Genomic DNA, 27,036 nt, shown 5'->3' with positions numbered 1-27,036 from the left:
GAAAAACAGAAAAGAAGAAAAATAATATGAAACAGAAGAAATCACATAAAAAGAACAAATTGTGGGACTTAAGATGATGGGACAACAAATGCAAACTCAAGACATACATGGTTGTATAAGTCAGACAGAACCAGATTAAACAAAATAAAACATAATTTGATTAAGACATGAAGTGGAAAAATAACTCATTGAGTTGCAGAGTAAAGCTTTGTTGCCCCCAGTTCAAAAAATCCCATCTACGCCCCTGCCTTATAGTATAGGCTACATAGAGAAATGTCAATGATGTGCTTTGTCCCTTAGTTTAACACGGTGAAATGTATCCCAGAAATTAAAGACATTTTTGTTCTTAATTTGTGGTTGATTAGAAATTTTCAAAAAGTCCGTGGAGCGCGCCTCCTGCCACGCGCGTCCACCACGCGCTCTCCTCTGCACCTGACGCCGAGTTCCGTGGAGACGCAGAAGCAGACCTTTTTATTCCTGTGCTAACCTTCAAAATAAAGGCTTACATCATCATTGAGGAAAAAGTTCCCCCCAAGAGACTGAAATAAATGAAAGGTTTGCGTCAGCCACAATTTCCAAAGCAGCTGCAGTAAAATAAAACGCCACTCCCTTTTCTTTTTGAAATGCTGCGTTGTTTGGCGTAAGTTTCGTGCGCGTATTTTGAAAGACTCCCCCTTCCGACTTTCACCGTTTCGGGGGCTTTGAGCTTGATGCAGGGGTACTGTCGTAAGCCAGTACATGAAGAAAATATAAGCTAAACACTCACGCTGATCCTGGGTGGGTTTTTTATATCATCTTTTCTGGAAGATGGTGGCGAAGCAGAGGATCCGCATGGCTAACGAGAAACACAGCAAGAACATCACGCAGAGAGGAAACGTTGCCAAGACTCTGGTGAGCGGTGAACTGACAGCGAGATGCCAGCATGACATTAGCCCAGATGGGTGACGTTCAGTCGGGTCTGTACAGCAGCATGATGAGGCAGATGATGGTGATGCCAGCCGCCTACCACAGCAGGCTGCTCATCACTACCTCTGCGTCGATCACAAACACATCCACAGCTCCGTGATGCTCTCTGTGCTGTGTTCAATGTGACCCACAAAGAAGAGCTGCTTCATTAAAATGTCATTTATTCACTCTTTGTCTCTATGTCCGCTGAAACTTGCCGTGTCTGTTTGGAGAAACATTAAGAAACAATCTGAGCGGTGGCTCTGACAGACAAACTGACGAGACTGTCAAACTGAGCCATACAATTTTCAGATCTATCGTAAAAGTAGCCACTGCACTTTAGAGAGTGCACTCTCTGAGGTGCAGATAAGTACCATCGCAAAATGTACAGGGCAGATGAAAAGCTCCTCTGCTAAAACTGATCCACAGTTTACTCAACATTAGACTTTTCCCTGGGCAGTCATACATGCGTTTGTCACTTTGGCTTACCACAAATTGATTTACAATGCTTATTACAGTTCATATAGACCTATCATAGTTACCAAGTGATTCTGGGGGTCCAGTTTAAAAAATCTGTATGAAGAGTGACTTCAACAGGTGAACATGTCCTCTGATATTTTTCAGAGCTAAAGCTTAAGTTAAAGCTTTGGTGTCAGTCTCTGGGCCTTTAGAAAATAAATATATAAATATATAGGGATGGGCGAGTACTGGTATCAGTATCGGGCCGATACCAGCCTTTTTTAAGGTATCATTATTCATGAAGGCTGCCAATACCAGCAGCCAATTCTCAAAACCCCCCAAAATTTTGTCAAGTAAGTCCTCCTCTTCAGTAGCTGCTGCAACTAGATGCAAATATGGATCAGGACCTGTTCAGACAACATGCATGAACCAGGGAGCGTTAGCAGTTAAAGTGTTTTATTTTGCACTTCAGCTAATTTGGAAAAAATACATAAACTCTGACAGTTGTTAGTTTTGCACTTTTGTTAATTCATTAATAAATACTTGTAAACTCAGAGAGTATCAAAAGTAATGGTGGTATCAGTACTCAGTAGCATTGAGTTGTCAAGAGGGAGTAGTTGTACTGGTATCAGCCTGAAAAAAAGTGGAATCAAACATCCCTATATATACTTGTGTGTGCATGTATGTTACATATATATATATATATATATATATATATATATATATATATATATATATATATATATATATATATATATATATAGTCATTGCAGAGGTGTAGCTACAATTAGGCAAACACAGCAGTTGCCTGGGGCCCCAAGGTTCCCAGGGGCCCCCAAAGCATCTCTTAAAAACTGATTAATGAAGTTCTCTTCAATTGAAAGCATTTCTTTTTTCTAAATGTTACTTCACATGCTTCAAAATACATCAAAAGGCTTCATCTTTAATGATGGTTTTGGGTACTCCCCCTCCCTTCTTATTCAGTGCCCCCCCCCCCCCCCCCCCCCCCCTTCTTATTTTCAACCAAGTCGGAAATAAAAACAATGTTGTTCTGATATCTGAGATAAACATATAAGAATTTAAGGATTTTAAGGACTTTATCTAGCCCAGGAAACAGGATCATTTTCTCAAAATCAAACTTTTTGAGTTGGTGATAAACATTATTGTACAAAATCTCTTTTTTGGATACATAACTCACTGGACATGGGGTCAAATAAAAATACATTAACTTTAAAATAATAGTACCAAAAAGTATGGTTACTGTAAATATCACCTCTTTCAGTAGATTTTTTTCCAGTTTTTTGTTGTGCTTGATATTTACATATTTTTTCTTTACTAAATTATTTGTTTCAATATTTACCTATTGTAATGTTTTTCACTCTCTTTCTTCTTTGTTACTGTTACTCTGTAAATTCCCCACTGTGGGACAAATAAGCTGTCAATTGACCTTAAAAGATTTCAAATCCAGGACAAAGTGGACTAAATGATATATTCACTTTTTTCTAAATCAAACTAAAGTACAGAACTTGAGGAAATGCATTTAGTTGTGTTAAGTTACCATGTACAAGATTAGCACTGTCTCATGCCTTGATTCTGGGAAAGAGACAGTGGACCCAGAGAAGGCCAGTCTAGCTCTGAGGAAGATGAGTGACAAGGACATGGAGGGTCCCATTGACTGGGTTTGCCTTGGGCCCCCAAACGACTAAATACGCCCCTGGTCGTTTGTCATATTTTGTCATTGTAGGATGCCCTGTCTTTATAACATGAGATGAGTGTTGCAAACTTTTTGGCCTGCTGGAGGAATGAAAATACACACACACACACACACACACACACACACACACACACACACACACACACCCGCGCATACACACACACACAAAATTTAAGGGAGTAATGGCACATTCAGCTTCATGTCATACCAGTTGGGCTAGAGAATGACTTTGGGAAAGACTGTAGACTTTTGTCTTTATTTAACTTTAATTAACACTGCTGCCTTTACACCCTAATTAATGGAAAGTTGAGGTGGTACAGGCCTCTGGTGCGTAAGAGCGCCACTCTCTGGCCAATACCGTGGAGAGCAATTGTAGTGGCCCGTCTTATGCACTAAAACATAAAATGCAATCAAATATTAAAGTAGCACAAATCAACCAAATTCCCCTTAAAACATACATGGTAAAGGTACTATCTATATCTGAATAGTAATAGTAATAGTAATATCTACTCTCTTTTGTAATTAAGGCCCACCTGAAATTGGTTTGGCCCACCCAGAACCAAAATCCTGGCTCTGTCCCTGCTTCAGCCTACCTTGCAAAGGCAAAGATGCCAAAAATGATAATGGAAATAAATGAATGATTATAATCATACATAAACATAAATAACCTCTCGTAGCCAGACTGTGAGACCATTTGTTCAGATAGATCCTCATCTTAAAGATTATCTCTGAACCGCCCACACGGTTCAGTTTCAATCAGCTTTTGCATGGACCATAACTGAAATAGTATTTAGAAATCACCCCCCGCAGGATACATGAAGAAACAGTTTGTCTCATACAGTGTTTCTCTTGCTCTGCAGCATTGGTCACACACTCTTTAATGAGCACTGATGTACCCTGTTTTGTGTTTGTTTGTGTTTCTATAGCGACCACAGGAGGAGAAGTATCCTGTGGGACCCTGGCTGCTTGCCCTCTTTGTATTTGTTGTGTGTGGCTCAGGTATGCACCTTTTATAGCTGTTTCACATTTTTAATTTAAGTTCAATCCATTTAAAAAGTTTAACTCTGCAAATTGTTATTTTATCCGAAACACTGAAGCAGTTTTGGTCTCTTGCTCTCAGCCATATTTCAGATCATCCAGAGTATTCGAATGGGGATGTGATCCAAAGGGGCTTCTGCACTCCCCCTGTCCCCATCCCCATGCCCTCACTGAGCCCTGTAAGCCCACACCTGCACAGCCTTTGGACCCTTTCCAAAGGCCCAGAGACTGACACCAAAGCTTTAGATCGAGCAGACCTCGGAGAGGGAAGCTTCCCCAACCGCCGCCTCCACCAGACCCTCATCCAGACCCTCATCCAGACCCTCACTCAGATGTGTCCTGGCCCTGATCAGCATTTACAGTGTTGCAGTCTGTGGTACTGACAGCTTTTCTATAGACAGTCGAAAACCACACTGGCTGAGGAACATGTGTCACTCACTTGGCACTATGTGTGTGTTGTGCGTGTGATTATGAAGGTGTGATTGTTTTAATGAGAGTATGTTTGTCCAGTGGTTCCTGCTGACAATGTGCCATATCTCAGTTAACGTGTGTGTCTGTGTTTATGTGAAGAGAATCTTTTTTTTTTTTTTTCAAATAAATGTGGAGCATTTAGAAAGTGCCTAGCTTTACTTCTGGTTTGATGGTATTACATGTTTAGCTCTCACATTTTCAATTTGAGCGTCCTGCCTTCTAGGAGAACAACTAACCTACAATACAAACGTTAAACTGTAAGAGGAACAAAGAACCAAATACTATGGATACACTTCTGTTTTTTGGTTCTCCAGATCCAACAGACTCTTAAAAGCTTAGAAATAGACAATATCTTCAACACCTTCAACTCTGAAAAAATGTATCAGAGTATTTAGAAAGACAATTATTGCAACAGTGATAAAAAAGAACTTTTAAAAAACAAAATATTGCTGTACACTATATTAGAGCTTAATCGATATCTCTCGATTGCACCTGTTTGTTGAAAAAACTGAGTATCATCTGAGGTTTTCAACCAATGTTGGTTGCCAGAAACTAGTTTTAAATGTTTAGAAATGGAAGGAGTTTTACATTTTAAGTTGAACCTTTCCAAGTCTGAGAGTAATCAGAAAACCCCCGATAACAGGAGAGTTCAACAACAGTCAATAAAGGTGCAGTGTGTTTGCTAACCAGAAACAGTGGAAATGAGATATAATTTTTATGTATGTATGTGTAGTGTCTTAAAATAAGTGAACAATAATACAGATAAAACGTGTTTTTCTTTTTGTTAAGTTAGAAAAAAGCATTTTATATATGCATCACTGCAGGTCCTGTTCACAGAGGCAGACATAACTTACGACCATGTTTGTCTACAGAAAATTTAAGAGGGACAAAAAGACCAAAGCATGGTTTTCAATACAAGGCTGGTCATGACACTGAAATCTACCTGGACGTCAGGTGGGGGTGAGGTTCCAGAGGAAGAAGTGAGTTTTTGTTTTTTGTTTTTTTTCAGTAATGAATTGGTATTGAGCATATTTCTTGATAGAGAATCACAAACATACAGCACATGAGTGTAAATCAACACATTTTGGTCCAAAAGGATCAGAAAGAAATGAATGAAAAACTGAGACAAAAACTTAAAGGAGAGTAAACACACACACACACACACACACACACATATATATATATATATATATATTTATATGTGTGTGTGTATGTGTGTGTGTATATATATATATATATATATATATATATATATATATATATATATATATATATATATATATATATATATATATATATATATATATATATATATATATATATCAGGGTGTCCACAGGGTCTTAAAAAGTATTAAAAGTTGATAAATCAGTTGTGGGAAAATTAAGGCCCTTAAAAAGTATTAAAAAGTCTTAATCCCAATGTTATGAGGTAATACATTTTATTGGTATTTAAGCTTTGACTCCAAAAGAATCCATGAATATTCATTTTCTTCCTTGCATCTGTTACAAACTAACCTGACACGCCAGACAGACAGTTCCATATGTCCTCCACGGAAATAGTCCATCTGGTTTGAAAATGTTTTCAGGGTCTGAACCTTCAAAAATAACCACACCTGGTGATTGGACGATCATTTTGCTCATCACACTCATCACAGACCAGCGTGAGGATCTAGAAAAAGCTTTAGCATCTCAAAATATTTCTCTCTAGATCATAAGAGTTTCTCAAGCCTCCTGAGGAAATTTCTCAGACTTTTGATGACCTGGGATCTTAGATTCTTACCATTTAGAGAAAGCTTCCCCTGATCTCATTCGTTTTGGAACAAATTTTCATTGTTCAAATCACGTTCATACTAGATAAAAGTATATATTGAAACAATAACATGATTGAAAATTGTCCAATCAACCAAAAATGTCACAGACCCCTTGCTGTACTTCCACGGACCCTGCGGGGGATGCAGACCTCCTGTTGGAGACCTCTGGTGTAGAGTTTCCAAGCTGGGAGTCATCAATGAAAAATCTGGGTCTGAAGTACGACGCTGAAGTTGGTAAAGGAGCAGCATACAGTTGGAGAACATTTCAGTAGCAACACTTATTGATAGCAAACATCACTGTTTATTGTTTATGGAAAAGTATAACAAACGTCAGTGTTTCTCTGTCTGAAAGTTTTCTTTTCTCTGACAGTCAGAGGTGGATTTGTGCTTCATTGTTGAAGGCTAGCTCTGTCAAACAGAACATGAGCTAACAGAGGGTGATGAGGCTGTCATGGAGCTTTCTGCCTGTTGTTTCTCCAGCTATGAGACATGTCCCTCAGCATCAACACCATCAACATGATGATCAGAATAGATGAGGCCATCTTCAGGATCCTGTTTGATCTGCAAAGGCTGAGAGTCACTCAGTGATGGGATGCTTGAGTAACAGATGGGCTTATTCTAAAAACTGAATGCTTCATGTCACTAAAAATCTGATTTCTACATACTGCACCTTTAACCTTCAAAAAGCGAAGCCTATCCTGTCTCTGGTTGTATGACCGGCAGAAAAAGAATGACATGAATAAGAACAAGATGACACAGGGGGTGTTTATTCTCCTTTAAGCACGTTTATTGAAAGTTGTGAAGTGCAGCTGTCAAGTGCAATTGTTGTAAGTATGTTACAATATCTTATCCGGTCATTGCGGAAACATGCACAGAAAATGAGCATACAACTAATACACAGAGTGAAAAGAAAAACATCTCAGGATTTGTTTTTTTTTTAAGTGTTGAGTTTTAAGATATTGTTCATCCAGAAGTACATCACTGTCAAAAAAAACATAAAGGTGCAATACTTAAAAAGAGAAAGAGCCAAGTGAAACTGGTTTTACAGTAAGAGTTAATGTTGCAGTGTAATGACAACATTGTTGGCTGTGCGTTGTCAGTTAAATAACCTACGCCCCCTGTTGATCCACAATCTTGAAAATACAGCATTAAAAATAGATGACACAGACTGGGCAAGTCCAGCACGTTCATCGCTCTCGCGCTTCAATCTGTGTGACTCAAGATAGCATCTGTTGGTTTTTTCTTTTCCTCTCGCCTCACTATTTTACATGATACTTACACTATACAGAAATATACATCATCTTTTGCCCATCAAACTTTTAGGAAAAGAGAAAATGCAGCTTAGCCCAATGTCTCAACCCTGTCACATAAGGTTTTGATTACATGCCACTGCAGGGTTGAGAAAACAGCACGATGAGCTTTGTCAAGGGCAAAAATGAGGAGCCTGAAAGTGAAATACTGAAATAGAATATCATCATCTCCATAAGAAACCATGTGTTTTGTTCATCCCACAGTTGAAGAAACAATGCTGCCAAATGTTCAAAATACCCTTCTGCTCACTTTTCTGACTCCCCCATTCCAGATGGGGAATGTGTCGTGATAATAATTGCTCACATTCTTCATTTGTCACTCTAAAAAGGCCTCTCTCTCTCTCTCGTGCATCTTACAGTCTGTTAATTTAGGATCTAGCCTTGAGAGAGAACAACTTTTATGTACATTATTCAGCGAAAAAAAAAGTAACAGCCAATACAATACTCCACCTCCTCCTCATCCCCAGCATCAGTAAATCGACATCACTTAAAATCCAGACACAGGCACAGTGATTTTTTTAATCTATAGTAAAGTATATCGTTGCCACTGATGAGCTGTTTGTTTCTTCTTGGTAAGACATTCTAGTTGATATGTCCAAGGGTTATTTGGCAAATATACGATAATTCAGTCCCCCTACAAAACAAACCACCCATACAGCATTGCCAGATTGTCACCCTCCACAATCCTGTGGACCACTACTTGTCCGCTAGCTGCAACCTTCTGAGATAAATATGTGCAAAATTCTTGTCTTAACAGCGTAGCATCCTGCTGTAGAAGGCAAGTTGAACTCTGCTGCTGTAGCAGAACAAAAAAACAGTCAGCCAAAGTCTGTAAGCACAGGCCATGCTACGCCGAGGGGCCAGAGCTGTGGAGGGTGGCCTGGGCGAGGGGGGCGGAGCTTGTTGGTCCCGGTGTAGCTGCTGTTGAAGGGGCAGGAGGGGAGCCAGTCTGAACCTGTGCCTGGAACTGGGCCATCTGCTCTGGACTGGCAAGTGTCTTCAGCAAAGTGTTCTCCTGCTCTAACTGGGAGTTACGCTCAATCAGCTCCTTGATCTGCTCCTTAAGGACCTCCACCTCCTCACGCACAGCGTACATCAGGTGACTCTTCACCAGGTCCTGAGAGACACAGAGACACAATTTAGTGAATTAGACTAAAATAAAATGGCCTATCTAACCTTTGGTCAAAATTCTAAACACAGAAGCGCTAAATTCAAATAAAAATTCAACATTTAGACAAAAAACTATGATTGCTTGAGACCCATTTCACTGAACCCTTTTAAAATACATTAGGTTATGAGCAATGTTGATTTATAAACTCTCAGCATAACATGGGTGAATCATTTATTTGCAGCTGGAAATATATCATAAAACAATGCTGGTCAGACAGTTCAGGGAATTATTTTTACAATATTGCGTGGGACTACCTTAACCTAAATCAAATACAAAACCATAGCCATAATCCAACCATGACTTTTCAAGCTCAAAACAAGTTTTGTTAGCATGACGTTTTTTTAAAAAAACATGTTGCCAAAGCCACCGTTCATGAAAAAGGATTAAAAAACACATCAACAATAAAACACATATATAGAGCAAAAAGAGTAATAACATTAATAAAGAATACATCAAAAAAAATAATAAAGTAAAAAAACAAAAAACAAACAAAAAAATGACCTATATTTACATGGACATATTTGGTTTCCCTTCCCATAGAATCTTCTGGATTTGTTCTTTTTCAGGCAAATTAAGAAATTCAGGGCATAAATCTGTAAACTTAGGGAAAATAATGTCTAATATTTTCATAATTTGGACAGGTGATGAGGAATATACTGAGGTAGGGACTGGACTGCGTTATTTTATTCTAACACTTGTTTTATCTTCAGGTAAGATTAACACTTTTACACTGTTGTTAACTTGAGCTGAGTGGAAAAAAACTGTAGCTCTGTTCTCATTTCATGTGTTACATGAGTTATTGTTACAGAGCATTTCCAACATCTTCATAAATCAAACAAAAAAAACCCACACTTGAAAAAAGCTGATGATGCACTTGTTTGGATGACTGGAGTCTAAAAATTCTACACACTGACTGCATTATAAAATAAACAAATGCAACAATCAATAATCAACCATTGTATAGAATCTGTGATAGTCATAAGAAAACGTGAGTGTTTTCCCAGGGTGCCACGTCATAAACCCTACCCACATTTGTGTCTTGGCCAATCAGAGCCTGAGGTATTTATAACTGAGTGTGTGAGTCTTTCAGTTTGCCTAGCAACAGAGCTGACAACAGCTACAAAAACAAAGAGTGAAACAGAAAGAGAATGGACGTTTTATTTTATATCCTGCAATCATTTCTTAAAAAAACGCTTTCAGAACTACAGCGTGTTGAGCGTACTGAATAAAACAACTTTTGTTCCTGACCAAGGGAAAACGCTTCATACTTAACTGGAGTTGAACTCCGAAATAGTAGGCCTGTGAAATACTCATTTATCATAGACTTCACAATTGATCATGGTTTGAAATGATTCTGGGGCAGTTTTTAAAGAGAAGAGCCCTGTATAGCATTAGTAAAACGGCCTTGATGATTGACGATAAGTTAATGAAGCATTTCGTTAACAGTTCTCCCTTTCCACCCCCTGAAGTTCTCCCTTCATACAAACCTACACTGATTTATTTTTTAATAATCTGATTATTAAACCACCATTGCACCATAACTAAACATTTTCAAAAGGAGAAACAAGTTGAAAACTCACCATTGCTTGCTCAATCTTATTGTCTATGGCCACAACGCTGGCTCCTGATGAACTGTAAGAGAAGAAGCGAAACATTAACGACACATTGTCAGAGCAGATCTGTGCCGAACACAAAGACAGACCGATCCGCAGCCTGCGGGGAACACGTCCTTCACCCCACACAGAAACACTGCCTGTGACGGGGATCCTGTGACAATCCGGTCCAGCCGGGGGCCCGGTTTCATTGTTCAACCGTTCCCCATGTCGCATTACTACCAAGTGTTTTCTCATTTAATGCTGACACTGTAGCTTCGGCCGGGCTGCTGAGCACTAGCGTTGTCTCCATCACACAGTATTTGCTGAAGGTGAGGAGACCGAAACACATACACATACACATACACACACACAGCTGTGTGAGGAAAAAAGGCTTTCTCCGAGCCTCATTTGACATCACATTTACCTATTGTCGAGCTTGACTTGTGAGCTCTCTGCGCTCAGCAGCGACGACAAAAACGAGATGGAGAAATTTCTCAGCTGGCAGACGCCTAGATCCATAGCCACCGTGTAGCACGGTGTATTCATACTGGCCATGTTTCACACTCCGCGCACAAACAGCCCCGATGTTCCACTCAATCTCTGCTCGAGCAGCCCCGCGAGACACATCCACTCGCGCTTTTTGAACGTTCTATCCTTTGAATCTCGTGCACCAGCGGCAGTGGAACGAATACATCCAAGGTCGGTTCATCTTGGCACTACACAGCAGTCTGCGGCTCGACCAGAAACAAACCCGCATAACTTATCCAGTGACGAAACTAGAGGCCGGCCCCTGATTGGTCGAGACAGAGGCTGTTTGAATAATTTATTCAGGAACGCCCCTACCTGCCGCTCAGCTGACACGGTTTAGCATAAAATATTCCAGGAACAGAGAGGAGATGGCTAGAACCGGGGAAAACCGGATAAGGGGGAAGGAAAAAAGAGCTGTAGTAGCAGGGCACAGTGAAAGACTGTTGACTTAAAACAACAGCAGACCACTGTAAGCTCCAGTTCTTAAATATGACTGGGAGTAAAATACATCAAATTATTCTTTTTATCTTACTTTATGAGTGTTTTCTATCAGTTCCTCAAAACAATCCTAGATCATCCATGGATCATCAGCTGGGAGCAAGAGAATCCTGTAATCCATTTTGGAAGCAGCCTGTTTGTTGTTGGACAGGCAAAGTTGGAGTGCAATAAAAAAATCTAGGTGAGCAAACTGGACAGTCAGTGTAGAGCGGGTAGTAGTTAGCTCCCAAAATTAAACATAATTTACAAACATGTTTACCAAAAGAAATGAAAAGAAAGAATTGCAACTCCAGGGAATTTAACTTGACTTTTTATCAACAGGAAGAGCATCCAAGGGATATTTTGTCACAGTTTTCACACTGGTACACCACGTCTTTTTTTTTTTTTTTGACTTTATAATGATTTGTCAACTACAGCACAGAGTCTACCTTCACTACAGGCACCACCTAAGGATGACTGCCTCTCCTGGGCAGAGTTTTCCTCGGGACCTTAATGGTTGTAGACAGTTGCCAAGAGACGCTTTATCTTAATACTTTAACTTAATGCTATCAATGAGGTGGTTTCAAATGTAAAAAAAAACTGCTCTTCACAGCAGTTTCAGAGTAATCCTTTTCACATTGCAGTCTGTTTAGGGCCATAAATCACTTAGAATTCTTAGCAATGTTATTACATGTCACCAACACTGATACTAAGTTCAAAGACAAATTTTAATCCACCCAAGTGTGGTCAGAGGCCTGGGAAGACATAGTTAACTGCCATCATATCCATGGTTCCGTCGCCCCCATGTGGCCCTGGACAGAATTTCAACACTCTGAGGGAGAAGAAGCAAAATGAGCTTTAAACAATTAACATTTTTTTTTAAATACCAGTACTTATTTCCTCAAAAGAAAAGGTCAGAAACAGGCTTAATCAACCAGAAGTAAATTGTGGGATTTACTATAAAGTCAATAAATGGTACAAAAAAACAACAAAAAAAACATTTGAGATCTATCATTACGTCAAACATCAATTACATATTCTATCACTCACAAGGGATTGATTGTTCAACTTCCCGATTAGTGTTTACAACCACTGAAAGAAAGAACGCAACTAAATTCCCATGACAGTCAGAGTTCACAGTCTGAGTCAGATTGGCCAAACTTATCTTTCCATAACTCCTTCATTTTGGAGGTATTGACATTCTCACACTTATCCTTTGCGCAAGACTTTTTGGGAAGGAGAGTAACTGACTGACAGACATACACATCTACACAAAACATAACAGCTCTTTCAGCTGTGTGCAGGAAACTCCCACATCAGACATCAACACCCATAAGAGAAATCTTCCTTCTTACACAAAGGGAGTACTCAACACATTCCATCTGAAACCCTCAAACTCATTTCAACTCTGACATCATTCTCCAGGTCCTACAGACTGTGCAGGTCTGCATATTAAAGAAATACAGAAATACTGCATGTGTTGCTTTTACTGGGTCAGTCCAGCTATGGATCCATTAAATAAGCACAATCTGAAACATTATGTTAAAGCTAAACTGAAAAACAATGCACAAATTGAAATATCAAATTCAGAAATCTGAGAAGATGGTGTAGATCAGAACTCTTTCAGCCTTCATCCTGATACACCTGTGCCCACTGAAGAGATCTTAAAACCAGGACTCACTTGGAAACAAGTGCACAGGCTTATTTGGGAGCCGCTGCACACATCCAGACTTATTAAAGCACTGGTGCTATGAACATAGGCTTAGACATAGCTTCTGAGCAGCTTGTGTTTATCTGTGATCCTGAGGCAGACACTTTAACAAGGAGTCCAACAGCTTAAAAAGAAGCTCTAAGCCGCACTCATCTCTTCCGGTGTCTTCTTTGACTGGAATCGGGTTTAGCCAATTATCCAGACCCAAATAGCTAGTACAAACGCAGCCCTTACACACCCTCTAATAAAGCCTGTATGATCACATACACAAACATACGGTAGACGTTAAAGCGTAGGATGTAAGAAAAGCTAAATGACATTCCAATAACAACAACAAATGTCTGTCTGATGGGCAGCAAGATCAGCAGTGAAATAAGAAAGCCAGATTTAGAACAAAACACCATAAAACAAATTGTTGTAGAGCCTTGAAAAATTATTCATCAACAAAATCTGTTCTACAGCCCTCTATAATATCATATATAGTAACAGTACAATTTAAAAATTAATATAATTATTATGCACTAATATGCATTACTGTAAAAAACCTATCTGGTGATCAACAAATGAAGGTGGAAGCTAAGAAAAAAAAACTGTGTGCAGAAAAATGACCTAAGTATACTCTTTCTCTTGCAACTCAAAAGATCAGAGTTTTAAAAGTCACATGACATTAAAAAAAAAGAAAATCATAAAAGTGTCTTAACAGTTACACCACCTGAAGTCCAAGAAATTCTATTACTTAGTTGATGCTATCAAAAATATTCAAGGCTCATATGAAAGACACTGTACAGACTTCTTGGACTAATTACTGAGGAGAGTGTCATTTTAACTAATAAATTTTGAGTTTTTCATTGTTATGAAGAACAATGTTTTAGCTTTTAGTGCCACTTTACTGTTCCAGGGAGAAACTCTGTTCATCAGCCAGCTTCAAGAATCAGCACAGTATTATTAGCTGTGCAATGATTAAAAGAAGCCAAACATGTTCAGCTTCATCACCAATGGTCATCTGCAGATATTAGTGACTGGCACACATATTTGTGCCACCCAGATTTCCACATTACACATCATACCATATGTAGATGACTAAACATTAACAAACCCGACAATATTTTCAGTATAGTGACTGTGAAATTCTGCTGCCCCCGAAGCCGTGAACTGTTGAGAGGAAAGGGAAATATACTTGTGCAGCTACTTGTTTGCAGTGACTGGCCTATACTACACTCTACTGACTTCCTGTCTTTATTTTACCTTTTGAGATGCTGCTCCAGCTCCCAGAACAAAAGCTTCATCGCCATCTCGTCATGGCCCTGCACTCGAACTCCCCGCACTCTCATGGATCTGCCCGTCAGCAGGATCATATACCCTCCAAAGAAAAAGAGCAGTACGTTCCCAGCTTCTTGGTTTGGTGTATTCTGGTATTTTAAGTTTTCTTTGGCTTAAATTCAGTGAGCAGATTTAGGTCACACCCTACTGAAGCACCGGTAGGTGCAGCTGCACAGGGACAGAAGTGGCAGCATGCTGGGTTGTGATGACTCTCATAATGTGTGCTCCCAATTTCTCCTCTGTCTGTCTGTCATCTATTTGTGTTCGATGGCTGACCAGGGAGTGAATTACTGAGTGCAGACAGTTACGAGGCGGGTGGTGACGTGTGATCATGTGACACTTGTAGTTACATAAACCTTCAGCTGAGATCAGCATGCGAGTGTTGCCCCCGCTCCTACTCTTTAAGCCCTCTGCCCTCTTTAGCCTGAGACAGACAAACTGTACACGCTGGGCTTCAGTTTAATGTTGATTCACAACTGTTGTGAAAAGTGCAATCAATGGCAGTCTTACAAGTCTCTTTGGAATAACTTAATCTAACCACCTTGTGAGAAAGCAAGTATGAAGATGCATAACAAACAAAACATTTATTTCCCTCTTTTTTTTTAACCCTGTAGATCGTCTGCCAGTCCTGTGTGTGATGTAACACACCAGACCTTTTGCCTCAGGGTCTTATCTTGTCATTTCTCATTAAAGACTGCCTTAAGATGGCTTAGAGCCTGGACGAGCAGAAAACACAACGGGCATTGGAAGCGCCTCCACAGGCTTAGAGACAGCCAGCCAAGAAATAACAGGTAAAACACGAGGACAATGCTGAGGCTCTCACTTGTCCTAACAGACCCCATGTGCTGGGGTGAATCAGCGTCATGTGACTTCTAATTGTGTCCAACAGTCCTGCAGCAGCCTCCCCTCAAAATTCAGCATTATCCTACACCTCGATCAAAGTCAGACTTTCGGCCTGGTTTGTTTTTCAAATCAGAAAAGCGAGTAATCAAGATAAAGTAGTACATCAGTAAGTACATTACTGATTTCCAAGGCTCTCCATTGCCTCTGTGGCCCAAGGAGCAGCTGTGTCTCACACACTGAACAACTCACTGAACAAGACTGATAGATTTTAACCTTATAGCTGTGTTATTTGGTCTGTTTGTGATAGTCAGCTGTTAGCTGAGCAGCTAGCTGCTGTAACACAGAGGGAGCAATGTATTACTTACACGCCGTGACACATTTCAATCATCGGTAATAATTAAAAAAACATTTATTTACCACCTTTAAATTTATGTAATAGGAAAATCTTCCTTGCATCTCTTCTTACATGTTGACTTTTTTTTCACTTACATATTCTGTATCAGCAAGTTTAAGGGGGGGACTAGACTCTGCTATGAAAATCACTGCTTAGGCCCAAAATTCCAAAAACAGTCCTTGAATTTAGGTCATTGCCACAACCACAAATGTGAAAGACATTCGGACATATAAAATGAAAAAGAAAAAAAGGTTTATATATATATATATATATATATATATATATATATATATATATATATATATATATATATACATATATATATATTGTTCTGGCACACTACAGTTCTATGGTCTTTCAAATCAAAATTTTTCACAGCAGTTTTAGCTTGCTGCCAAATCAAAAAATGGGGCATTGTAAAATAAATATATCAAAGCAAAAAATGGGTTTAGGTCATTCTGGAGCCACAGAATCTACTCTATCTCATAATAATGACAAAGGCAAAAAAGAGTGTCAAATTCTATACATAGATAAAATCTAGTAAATAATTTCCTAAACAAGAATTTTTTCTAATTTATAAAATTGATTTTAATTGTTTTTAAATGAGCAAAAAAGAAGAACATTTTAGAAATTGGCAGAAAAATCAAAAAGTTTCCAAAAAATTATGAGGGTGAAATTTTTGAGTTAAAGTTATAATTTTGGTTAAAATAATTCAAAGCTGTAATTAAATTAATTGGCAAAATGTGCATTTTTAAAATCAAATAAGCAAAAAATAATAATAATTATAACATTTCAGAAATTGGCAAAAAAAAAAAAGAAAGTTTCAAAAAATTATGAGGGTGAAATTTTAAAATTTGCAAACATTTTATTTATTTATTTATTTTCAAAATTTGGTAAAAATAATTACGAGGGTGAAATTAAATTAATTGGCCAAATTGCATTTTTTAAATTAAATTTGCAACAAAAAAAACCTTAGTAAAAAATATGCAAAAATATCAAACAATTTTGAAATTTCAAATAACCGCCAAAACTTCAAATAAACTTGAAATCGGATACATTTTTAAAACTTTTTCAAAAGTATTAAGATACTACTTGAATTTGATAACGCATGATTTTATTTAGAGTCAGTGTATTTAATAATAATAATTTTTAAAGCTACAAGAAGCCGCTATAAAAGAGTCAAAGAGTGTATGAGGCTCCAGAGCTGCAGGTTGAAGACCTCTGATCTAAATGGTAGACACGCCTAAAGCTTTTGAAAGTTCTTTTTTTTTTTAAATAAAACAATAAACTGTTTCAGATTCAAGAATATTTGACTTTGCAATAATTTTTGATTTAATATTGACTTCAATTTATTGCAAACTATCAAGTTCTTTTTTTTCCACTTTACTGCATCCCATTTCTTTTTCAGTGGGGTTACACATTTACAAGGACTGCCTCAAATAGTTCTTTTGTGCATTTGGGAGTTTAAACAAACAACACTTTTACACGGAAACCCTTTAACCGTCCACCTTGTTTATGACTGAGTAGACTGAGGATTTTAATTTTCTGTAGATCTGCTTTAAGAAAACATAGTCTGCACTGTGAAGGTGCAGAAAAGGGAAAATTATGACAAAGTATGCACACAAACACAAAGAAATGAATACATCTAACCACCTCTGAGTCCATCCTATGCCACAGCTGTCTACATTAAAAAGCCACCAAAAATACATGATAGCAAATCATTTGCCTTCACATTTGCTGTGTTCAGAGAGAGATGCAATCTGGCATATCCCAGTGACAGAAAAAGAGGCCCATTGAATTTTTGAATTGTAAAGACTTTTGGCTGAGCTGTTGCTTGATAGTGGAAAGCACACACAGACTTTACCAGTAAGCCCTGGCTGTGGTTTTCCATAGTCACACCCTGACTATGGAGAATGACAGAGAGCGACTGAGTGAGTCAGGCTGAGAGGCGGGGACCAATGATGAGTGGCCATTTTGGCCTCCATACGTAAGAGAGAGAGGTGCTGTTGGAGAAATAGGGCTGACAGCAGCAAGTCCTTAGTCCTCGCTTCAAACAGAGCCCTACCCCACTCACACACTCATGATAGGTGTGGGTGAGAAGGAAGGAGAGAGTTAGACAGAGGCACAGGAGCTAGAACGGCCTGGATCCACTGCCTCAGCATTTGTTCTGTCCTAAAAAGACAGAAAAAGGGAAGCAAGGGAATATTTTTTCCCAAATAGTGTGACTGATAAAGATTATTCCTCTCCTCTTCCTCTTAGGAACATTTCATCCTCAAACCTGAAACTAAGACTGACCTTAAGACTTGCTTTAGCAAGGTATCAAAAACCATCATTCTTACCACCATACCATCAGACAGTCTGGGACTGTATCCTCCAACACTCCAGACCATGGATGATCTGCTGGAGTGTCTGACGAAGCAGGAAATGAAAACTCATCAACACAGAGAAGCTACAGTGAAGATCAGTCTAATCTGAATGAGTACATGCAGGTGTTGTACTTTAGCACCCAAGGAAATGAATAAAGACAACCAGAATCAAACTGGTAAAGGGAGAGAGCTTTGCTAACAAACAGTATCTGCAGTTGCCGGTTTGTTGGGAAACTTAAAAACGAAGCATATGACCATTCAATACACACACATAAAAGATCCAAGTTACATAAGTGTGTTTGATTTGTGTATGTGTGCAGCAGGTTGGAGTAATGTGGAGTGAAACCTGGTGTTAAAAGGATTAGCAGTCTAAGAAAACACTCTGCTCTGAGGGCAGACAATAGAGGAGGGAGATAACGCCAACAGCAGCAGTATGGACGGGGAGGGAAACCACCTTCTGGGGTTTGAAGAGAAACGAAGGTTGCAAACATCCATCACTACTGGACTACTAGTTTGATGTGCTTCAGTCACTTTTCAGACATTTCTCTAAGGAACAAAATATCATGCCTCCATATGATCCTCAAGGGTTTTGAGTGGAGAAAAGACGATGTACTGTAGATCCTTTCCATTTCCTGACATGAGCTCAGGGTTACCAATTGTTTTATATAACCATGAATATATCAAGGATGCAATCAGTAAACTTCTTTATTAAAACATGTCAGAGTTAAGAGATAAGAATGCTCTGAGACAAGGGCAAAAGCTGTTGTGCTCCTGCATTGTGAGACTGAATCCAACTCCTTGTGAGCTCGTGTATTCATATGGATAAGAAATGTAAATCAGAATTGTTGAGAAAATGGACATTCAGTTTAGAGTTGAACAAATTTATTACACCTCCACCAAGTGTAAGGTCTTTGCCACTGCTGCTCTAAGTTAACAGGATATTTCTGATTACTCAAATATTTATTCATGTTTCTGTAACAGGATGTGTAAGCTCTTTAATAAATTACATATCTAATACTAAAACGTATCACCCCTGTTATCAATGAAAAAGCAGAAAAAAATAGTGAAGCATTATCATTTTTTGATTGTGAAGCTACTGTTTTTTACTGGCAGTCCTGCACAGAAAGAAATGTTTTAGTGGCTGAGTATTATCAGGTTTAATTAATAACTTTTTAGTAGGGATGGGTACTGAATTAGGTACTTTTATAGGTACTGACCGAATTCTGTCAAAAGTATCGGGGACCGATTCGTGTTAAAATCAAAAGGTACCATGTTTAGGTACCTGAATGCATCTTTGTGACTGTAAGGGAGTGGAAGAGTAGACGACTTTCCATGCTGGACATGAACACAGCATTGCAAGGTTATATATGGAAGAATTAGCATGTTAAATTGAAAAAAATATATATTTTATTAATAAACAAATTTATATTTTTTACCACATAAACTCAAAAAAGTACCGAAAAGTGGTACTGTTGAGTACCGGTACCAATTGCCAGGTACCGGGTATCGGTACCGTATTGTTTCAAATGTGAAAGGTACCCATCCCTACTTTTTAGAGAATTCCAGTGTTTTGGCTTAAATTTGGGTCGTCATACATCCTCTGCTGCCTATCCTGTTCAGGGTCACAGGTGGCTGGAGCCTATTCAGTTGTCTTACAGTGAGAGGCTTTTTAACATGTTAAGCATTTTGTTTTTAATGTATTAAAATAAAGCTTTTGAATAAAGTTTCATTTGATTTGATATAAGCAATATTTCATACTTCAAAGTCACCCAGTTAAAAAGTTATTATCACTTTAAATAAACTTCATGGAAAGGCCTCACAAATCCATAACTGGAGCAATAAGGCTGTAAGCTATGATCCATTTCACTGACGTCTAATTAGTGTGTGTGTGTGTGTGTGTGTGTGTGTGTGTGTGTGTGTGTGTGTGTGTGTGTGTGTGTGTGTGTGTGTGTGTTTCAATACAAGATTAAAGGTGAGAAGAAGAGGGCAGTACACTGAGTGGATTATCCAATGATGACTCAGGCGTCAGGGCCTTAATCTCAGAGTACAGTGGAGCTATCATAAGCACAGCTTAGCTAAAAACAAGCTAACTGTTCTACTCTGTAAGACTTAGAACAGGCGTCTTGATTTAAAGGGAGATTTAGAGCGTAAAAATACATTTCAATGAGAAGCCAAATCACTTTCTATTCAGCAGAATTTATATCTGAGTTGCAATGAGAAAAAGTCTAATCCTGATGTCAAAGTGATCGAGTCAAGATGAAAGCCCCAACACTACGGTGGTGCCATCCAACATTTCGGTGCCTTTTGTACTACTTTAACAGCACTTATGGACTAAGATTTGTGCCTCTAGAAACTGATTAAATGATCATATTGAACATGAAAAGCATAGTCTAAAATAAATTTGCATTACTATTAATTTGACCTTCTTGAAAATTCAACTCTGTGTATGTCTTAAATTCTTACGTACAAAATACAGTCTCGAGTGCATTGGTTAGGTGCCTCACAGTAGGGAAACAGATGGAATCCTGGTCCAGGCAAAGTGAGTTTTGCTGTGTGGAGTTGACATGTTCTCCCTGTGCACGTGTTGGTTCTCTCCAGGTATTCTGACTTCCTCCTACAGTCCAAAAACATGCTCACTAGGTTAACTGGTGATTCTAAATTGTCCGTTGTCTGTCTCTGTGTGTCAGTCCTGTGACTGACTGATGACCAGTCCAGGGTGTACCCCGCCTCTCACCCTAAGACAGCTGGGAGACGCTCCAGCCACCCACAACCTTGACCAGGATGAGCGGCAGAGGATGAATGAATGAGTGAAAATACAATTTCAGTTTTCAAAATGCAGATTCAGATTAACACTCTAATCTCAGTGCAGCCTGGCTCAACCATCAAGTTAGAGTAAGTAAAGCTAAAAAAATTAAGTTTATAACATTAAGTTTGATTCAGATCAGGTCTTTGAAATTCAATACAGATAATTCAAATTCAGTATCTAGTGGCACAAATCTCAGCCCATAAGCCCAAGCCTGGGCTCAACAGCGAGAAGGAAAGGATATTTAAATGTTTTTTTTGCAGATGACACTTCGATCTATCAGTAATGCCCAAAGAAACCAATCTGTTAACTAAAATTCTTGAGATCCCAAAATGCAGACAACCAGAAGTACCACAACAAATGAGGGACCAGTTGGAAACTAAGGTGGACAGATCTATTATACAGTCAAAGGAAGGCCTTTGGCTTGAGTTGCAGAAAGCATGAGAAGACATTAGTGTTGAAGTTCTGATGCTATGCCAGAAATGTGCTACTGTAATAAAAAAGATGGACAAACCAAATTTTAATCAGGCTATATTTTTAACCAATCAAAGCTTTTATTGCTTACACTTGACATTATATCTAACCTGACCACACAGTTGGGTGGCTCCAAATGTAAAGTTTGAACTACATTGGGATATAATATATCAATGAAATAATACAACAGAATAAAAAAAATAACTCAGCCTGTCACTGGTGTAGTTTTGCAGTTAACTATCAAACAGCTGCTACAGAAGATGGATTTGGTTCAGTCAGGTAACTGGCAGAACTTCTAGAAATTTCCTAACGGTCATCTGCTCTTAAAGATTATGAAGACCCCAGTAGATGTATGAGGTTCTGCAAAACTGGCAAGTAAAAAAATTACAAGCTTTACACAGGTTCAGTGGCAAATGATTTAGAAATGAGAACAAGTATTAAAAAGTAAACAAACTTAGCAAAATGTGCCAGAGTGCTCAAGACCAAAGGTTGGGACACTGACTAAACTGTGTTATTTTTATTAATTACTCCACAGGGGGAAAGTTTTTTTAGTGGTGAAGAAAGAAAAAGAAGTGCCTGAATCAGTGTTTTTGCATTTGATAAAAGTCATGATCACAGGAAGGATCAATAAAAGCACCAAGATATCAGGGCAGAGATGTTCTATTGCTTTGTTGTCTAATGATTTCACAGATGAGAAGTTATTAGAAGTATAACTGCTTGAAGACAATATCAGCAGCCCTGCTAACACAGATACACATCCTTTTCTGCTATTTAACAGAAAACAAGAGACCTCACAGATCCAAGTTGGTAAACACTGCCATCTGGTGGTAAGCACTCGCACTGGCTCATTACTTAGTAAACCTCTACAGCAGGGATGTCAAACTCGTGCCATGGAGGGCCAAGAGGCTGCAGGTTTTCTTTCCAACCAGAAACTCCACCAGCTGATTTCACTGATTACCTCACCTTCAAGCAGAGAGCAGGCACTAATCAGTGAATTCAGCTGGTGGAGTTTCTGGTTGGAAAGAAAACCTGCAGCCTCTTGGCCCTCCATGGCACGAGTTTGAGACCCCTGCTCTACAGTCATGTCAAGGCAGGGGAAGTATGATTTGTTTTTCTTCCTTTTTGAAGTACAAAATATAAATGTTTGTAGAATTTTTAACCACGTGCACAATCGCCCTTTTACAGCAAACAAATGCCCTTACTAATGTATCACTAAAGCCAGTTATTCATCTTCTCTCACGACAGAGAACTTCTTTCAGAGCTTGAGGAATACACACCCTGTGATCAGGCTAATGGCAGTTATCAATGCCAAAGGGCCTCATTTATAAATAAAAATTTGCTAAACTTTTCATAGCACCAAGGATATCTTATTCCTAAGGTCTAAGATAAGCTGAACCACAATGATTAAATTTAGCAGCATGCTTGTTTTTTGTGTTTTTTTCTAGTCCTCTCTCTTTTTTGTACAGAAAACCACACAACTTAATATATACCTATGCACAAATTAAACATCAAGAATATTCCCTCATGTGTCCATTAAACTGATCAGCACATCATGATTTTAGCCAAATTCCTGACACCAAAAGTCCATCACTGATAATTTATCACAGATCAAATGATGAGGGCCAAAGGTGCAAGTCTCTGAATATTTAAACAAAATAGTTTTCATATTGCTGCTCTTATTTGCGCTGACATATTCTGTATTAGCCAGTTGCACTTTTTATGAGTTGTTAATTTACTGATTTTTTTTTTCCTCAAGAAGTCCCAAGGTCTAAAAATCATAATAATTGGAACAAATTGGAAAAAAATGCAACTCGCAAGGGTTATTATTATTATTATTTTTTAAGGGAAAGTTATTTTAACCCTGTACCTGTTGTGTTGTCATCGTTATCTGTGTGGCCAGTCGTTTATTCAGCATGGTCAGGTTACCTGAAGAAGTCTCCTTTAAGCCTGTCTTTAGCAGCCTTAGTGAAACTAAGCAAACCACAGACCTTCATCATATAAAGCCAGATTTATGTAGGCTGTTCCCACCCAACAGGGGGCAGTATGGCACTATTTACCAAGTAGACAATGGTGTAAAGGCATACCATATTTCTGGTTCAAAAGAGAATTAGCTTCAAAGAAACCTTTCAGCTAAGAAAAAAAACTATCATTTTTGCAGAGTGGTTGAAAACTGGATTCAAACACAAACTTGTACTTTTTCAACTCTCCTAAATAAATAAATCTAACAAAATGAATAATAAGGTAAAGGTAATAAATTATGCTAAGTATCAGATATGCACATGATGGAGTGCAGAGTTCTTCCTTTACTCATCCTAATGAGAAGAAAAGCAGCTGGCCGAACTACTGAGGGGAAAGGAGGAAAAACAAAACTTCCCCCTCCCTCCAGCAGCCTTCCTCATTCAGCCACAGAGCATAGAGAAGGGGATTAGCTTACACAAAGCAGGAATGAATATCAGGCCCTATGGGAAAAGACACTCGCTGGATGGAGCTCTCGCGGCATTACGGCCCAGTTGAAGGGCTGGAACTGTCGGACATTACTGACCTGAGCAAAGCGAATAAACAGTTGTCTGTGCGACAATTCGTGGAGATCATTTATGCAAAGACCGGTTCTTCTTTCTGAGCTGTAATCCTCAGCTACAGGCTGACACTTAGTGAACTTAAGCCTGATATCAATGAGCTAGATGTCAAGAACTGCTGGACTTTGAAATCTGCTAAGATGAAAATGAATCTATTGGTATGCGCCCCACTGAGCTTTAATGCACTTTGCAGCTTCCAAAACAGGGTTTAATTGGTGCCTTCATAGTGGCACCATGTTGTCTTGTTCCTGTCTAAAATGATCTTTCAGTCTCTGGATGATGTGTGTAATCAGGGTTTAAAGTGGTTGAGAAATACATACTAAAGAATATAAATAATATTTTTTTGGTTGTCAAGCTTTTTTCTTAACATTTGCTGTGCTAAATTCACAGACTATAAAAAAACTAACAATTATAAACAGGGAAATGCTGATAACTTAAGCAAAGTCATCCCCCTGCATTCCCTGCGTTTGTGTGTGTGTGTGTGTTTCCTGGAGCTGAGTGGACAGTGTTCTGGCCACAGGAATGCCGGCCATGATTCAGCACATTGCCTGCATGTTTAGGGGGAGGACAGCGATAGGCCCCTGAGCCCAAAATTATACAAGTTTGATTGTGAAAATTCAGTCAATACAACATTACAATTTTACATACCTGACGAGCATCATGTTAAAGTATTATTACCCAATCTTCTTACAAATCAACTATTTCATTGTACAGCAGTTTTGATTTGACATAACCCTAAAACAACAGCTATGACATAAAGAAATGACCGCGCTCTAATGTCGGCTGCTGAATCTGAGTTGATCTGGGAATATGTTAATCGATCGAGGATTGGAAGTTTGAGCCGATCATCTTATCCTGATCACTGAAATCAGCAGTCACTTTGCACAAACAAGCACCAGTGTGACCAAGCATTCTGAATTTGCCCAACTAGGAGAAAAATATACTTGACACAAGTGCTGAGCTCCAGCTGTGACTTACATGTGCTAGATTACAGCAACAACAACCACCTCACAGCACCCTACGGCAACTCTCCAGGGACAAATGATACTAGAAACATATATCAAACGCAGGTCTGTAACATAAGCATTTGCAATCATGTGGCCAAAATGCCAGCAGTGTGGAAATATTTGTAATAGGGATGCAATGCAATTGGTTGTTTCGGGATGTGTTACCAGTGTGCAAGTGACTTTGTGTGTTGATAACAGCGAGTGGAAGACGGTTTCCTGAGTGGCTATGATGGTGGACGTAGCATGGAGAAATAAAAACACAACCAAAGTGAAACAAAACAAAAAACAGATGAAGCTTTTCCTGACTTTCACTCACTTTTTCCCAAGAGTGATGTGAGTTGATATGTGTCAGATACCTGTGATTAGCTTGTGCTAGCACGCCAAGTCAGGTGCACGGCTCTCATGCAGTAGTATCTAGTAAGTGTGTTCATGTAGTCAGTCATAGGCTATGGGTGTGCGCTGACCCTGGCACTGATCCAAGGAGGAGGAGCCTAGTTTGAATGTTGTGTTTACTAACAGATAACGAAGATTCCTGCAGACCCTACCTTTCAGTATCAGATAAACTATATTTTCTATAGCAAAACGATACAGTAATGAAAACTTACAGAGAGATGCCAAAAGAACCAACAACTGTGGATTTGCGGCAACAATTGAGTTCAAAAGAAATATAGCCTGGAATGACAGTGTTCAATTTTCTACTTGTTCTTTTTGAGGTGCTCTAGCAGAGCACCTCTGCTTGGTGAAACACCTAAAGCAAGATAATTCAGATTGAATCAAGTTTTAAACCTAAAACACCTAGCTGATAGCTGAATTCCATATTACAACATGTTTGTTCCAGGTGATAGAAAACCAAAAACAAAAAAATGTGTGTGAGCATGTTCCTGTCAATCATTAATTGACAGTCGATGAGATGTCATCATCCCTTATTTCAAAATAGAAAGCAAAAACAGTCCAACGGCCAGTTGCCATAAAACACTTCTTTATAAACTATGTCAATGCCTTATTGCCCAGCTTGGAGTATTGCATGCACCCCAGTTTATGAATCCCATTCAACAGAGCATGTACAACAGATTACATGTAAATTTTTACAGCAATGCTATCTGGAATAAAGCAAAACTGTGAACAAATTATAGTAAACAAAACTGAGATCTCATTTAGGCAACCAAAGTAAGAGTTTGGGACTCCGTATTAGCAGACATTCAATATAAAAAGGATCGGAATCTGGTCCCAAAAAGATGATTGGGGTATCCCAAAATAAACAGTGAATAGAAAAGATGACATGAGGTAGAACTCAATAAAACTTTTAGTTTGAGAGTCAGCTTGATGTTATTCTGCTGTAGACTCAAACTGCTGCGGGAACCTGTCAGTAACCTTAAAACTTCAAGTATTAAAGTTACTAAGCTCAGAATTTTTCTTATAATTGAACATATTCAAGTTTTTTCTTCCATTTAGCCCCTTCACTCTACTTTTAAAAGCATTTCGAGACCAGCTCACTCAAGTCTCTGGAGGTAAATTCAAAGCGGCAGGGGCAGCGACCTAAAACTTTTTTTCCCCCATCTCTCAACAGAGCGCAAAAACAAGTTTTGTGACTGGGTCACAGAGCGCAGACTGAAGCTTCCAGTGTCCCTTGGCTCCCTGGTCTCATAGGTTTCTTTGGACCATACTCCAGCTGCTACAACTATGAATATCAGTCCAACCCTCATCATCACCAATCAGCTAATGTTACTTTTAGAACAGTCAAACTCCAACTGCAAAAACTGACACTTTTATTTCTACCCCAATTATCAGGATTGTTAACTGTGATTGCTAGTACTTGATTTAAGCACTAGGATCAGCATCAACATTAAGTTAAAGTTCCTGCAAATAGTACACATACTGCCAGCATTGTCTGTATTGTATTCCCAAGTCAGAGTTTACTGTTACTGTTGTCTGTCTTTGTACTGTACGCTCCCTCTTTCCCTTCACATTCTAACCTTCCAACACCAACACAGTCAGGTTAGCCAGCCCTTTGTTTAATGGAAGT

At 38.8% G+C, this 27,036-nt stretch overlaps 2 protein-coding genes across 3 annotated transcripts in view; one reads left to right on the top strand and one right to left on the bottom strand.

Moving 5' to 3' along the window:
• Positions 1–682: 682 nt before the first annotated feature.
• On the top strand, positions 683–5,758 carry serp2 (stress-associated endoplasmic reticulum protein family member 2). Its single transcript, XM_074695168.1, has 3 exons — positions 683–891; positions 4,045–4,117; positions 4,239–5,758. The coding sequence occupies exons 1-3, from the start codon at positions 808–810 to the stop codon at positions 4,277–4,279; spliced, it is 198 nt and encodes a 65-aa protein (XP_074551269.1). The 5' UTR covers positions 683–807; the 3' UTR covers positions 4,280–5,758.
• Positions 5,759–7,198: 1,440 nt separating this feature from the next.
• tsc22d1 (TSC22 domain family, member 1) overlaps positions 7,199–27,036 on the bottom strand; it is a 36,517-nt gene continuing 16,679 nt past the window's right edge. Inside the window, exons 1-3 of one of the 2 annotated variants that reach the window (XM_074695612.1) lie at positions 10,939–11,270; positions 10,500–10,551; positions 7,199–8,865 (exon numbers count right to left, since the gene is read on the bottom strand). In XM_074695612.1, coding sequence (XP_074551713.1) covers positions 8,596–8,865; positions 10,500–10,551; positions 10,939–11,069 — 453 coding nt within the window. In that variant the 5' untranslated portion in view covers positions 11,070–11,270 and the 3' untranslated portion in view covers positions 7,199–8,595. Of the gene's footprint in view, positions 8,866–10,499; positions 10,552–10,938; positions 11,271–27,036 lie in introns of those variants that run through there. The other variant, XM_074695611.1, reaches the window with a different exon arrangement.

Source organism: Halichoeres trimaculatus, unplaced genomic scaffold, assembly GCF_033239565.1.
Source record: "Halichoeres trimaculatus isolate MK-OKI-2021-1 unplaced genomic scaffold, fHalTri1.1 fHalTri1_scaffold_19, whole genome shotgun sequence".
NCBI lineage: Eukaryota > Metazoa > Chordata > Actinopteri > Labriformes > Labridae > Halichoeres > Halichoeres trimaculatus.
This window is presented reverse-complemented; position numbering and strand designations above follow the sequence as displayed.

Coding starts and splice junctions, on each gene's coding strand:
- serp2 (XM_074695168.1), top strand. CDS start 808: ATGGTGGCGAAGCAGAGGATCCGCATGGCTAACGAGAAACACAGCAAG. Junction 892..4,044: donor GAAACGTTGCCAAGACTCTG/GTGAGCGGTGAA, acceptor GTGTTTCTATAG/CGACCACAGGAGGAGAAGTA. Junction 4,118..4,238: donor ATTTGTTGTGTGTGGCTCAG/GTATGCACCTTT, acceptor TCTTGCTCTCAG/CCATATTTCAGATCATCCAG.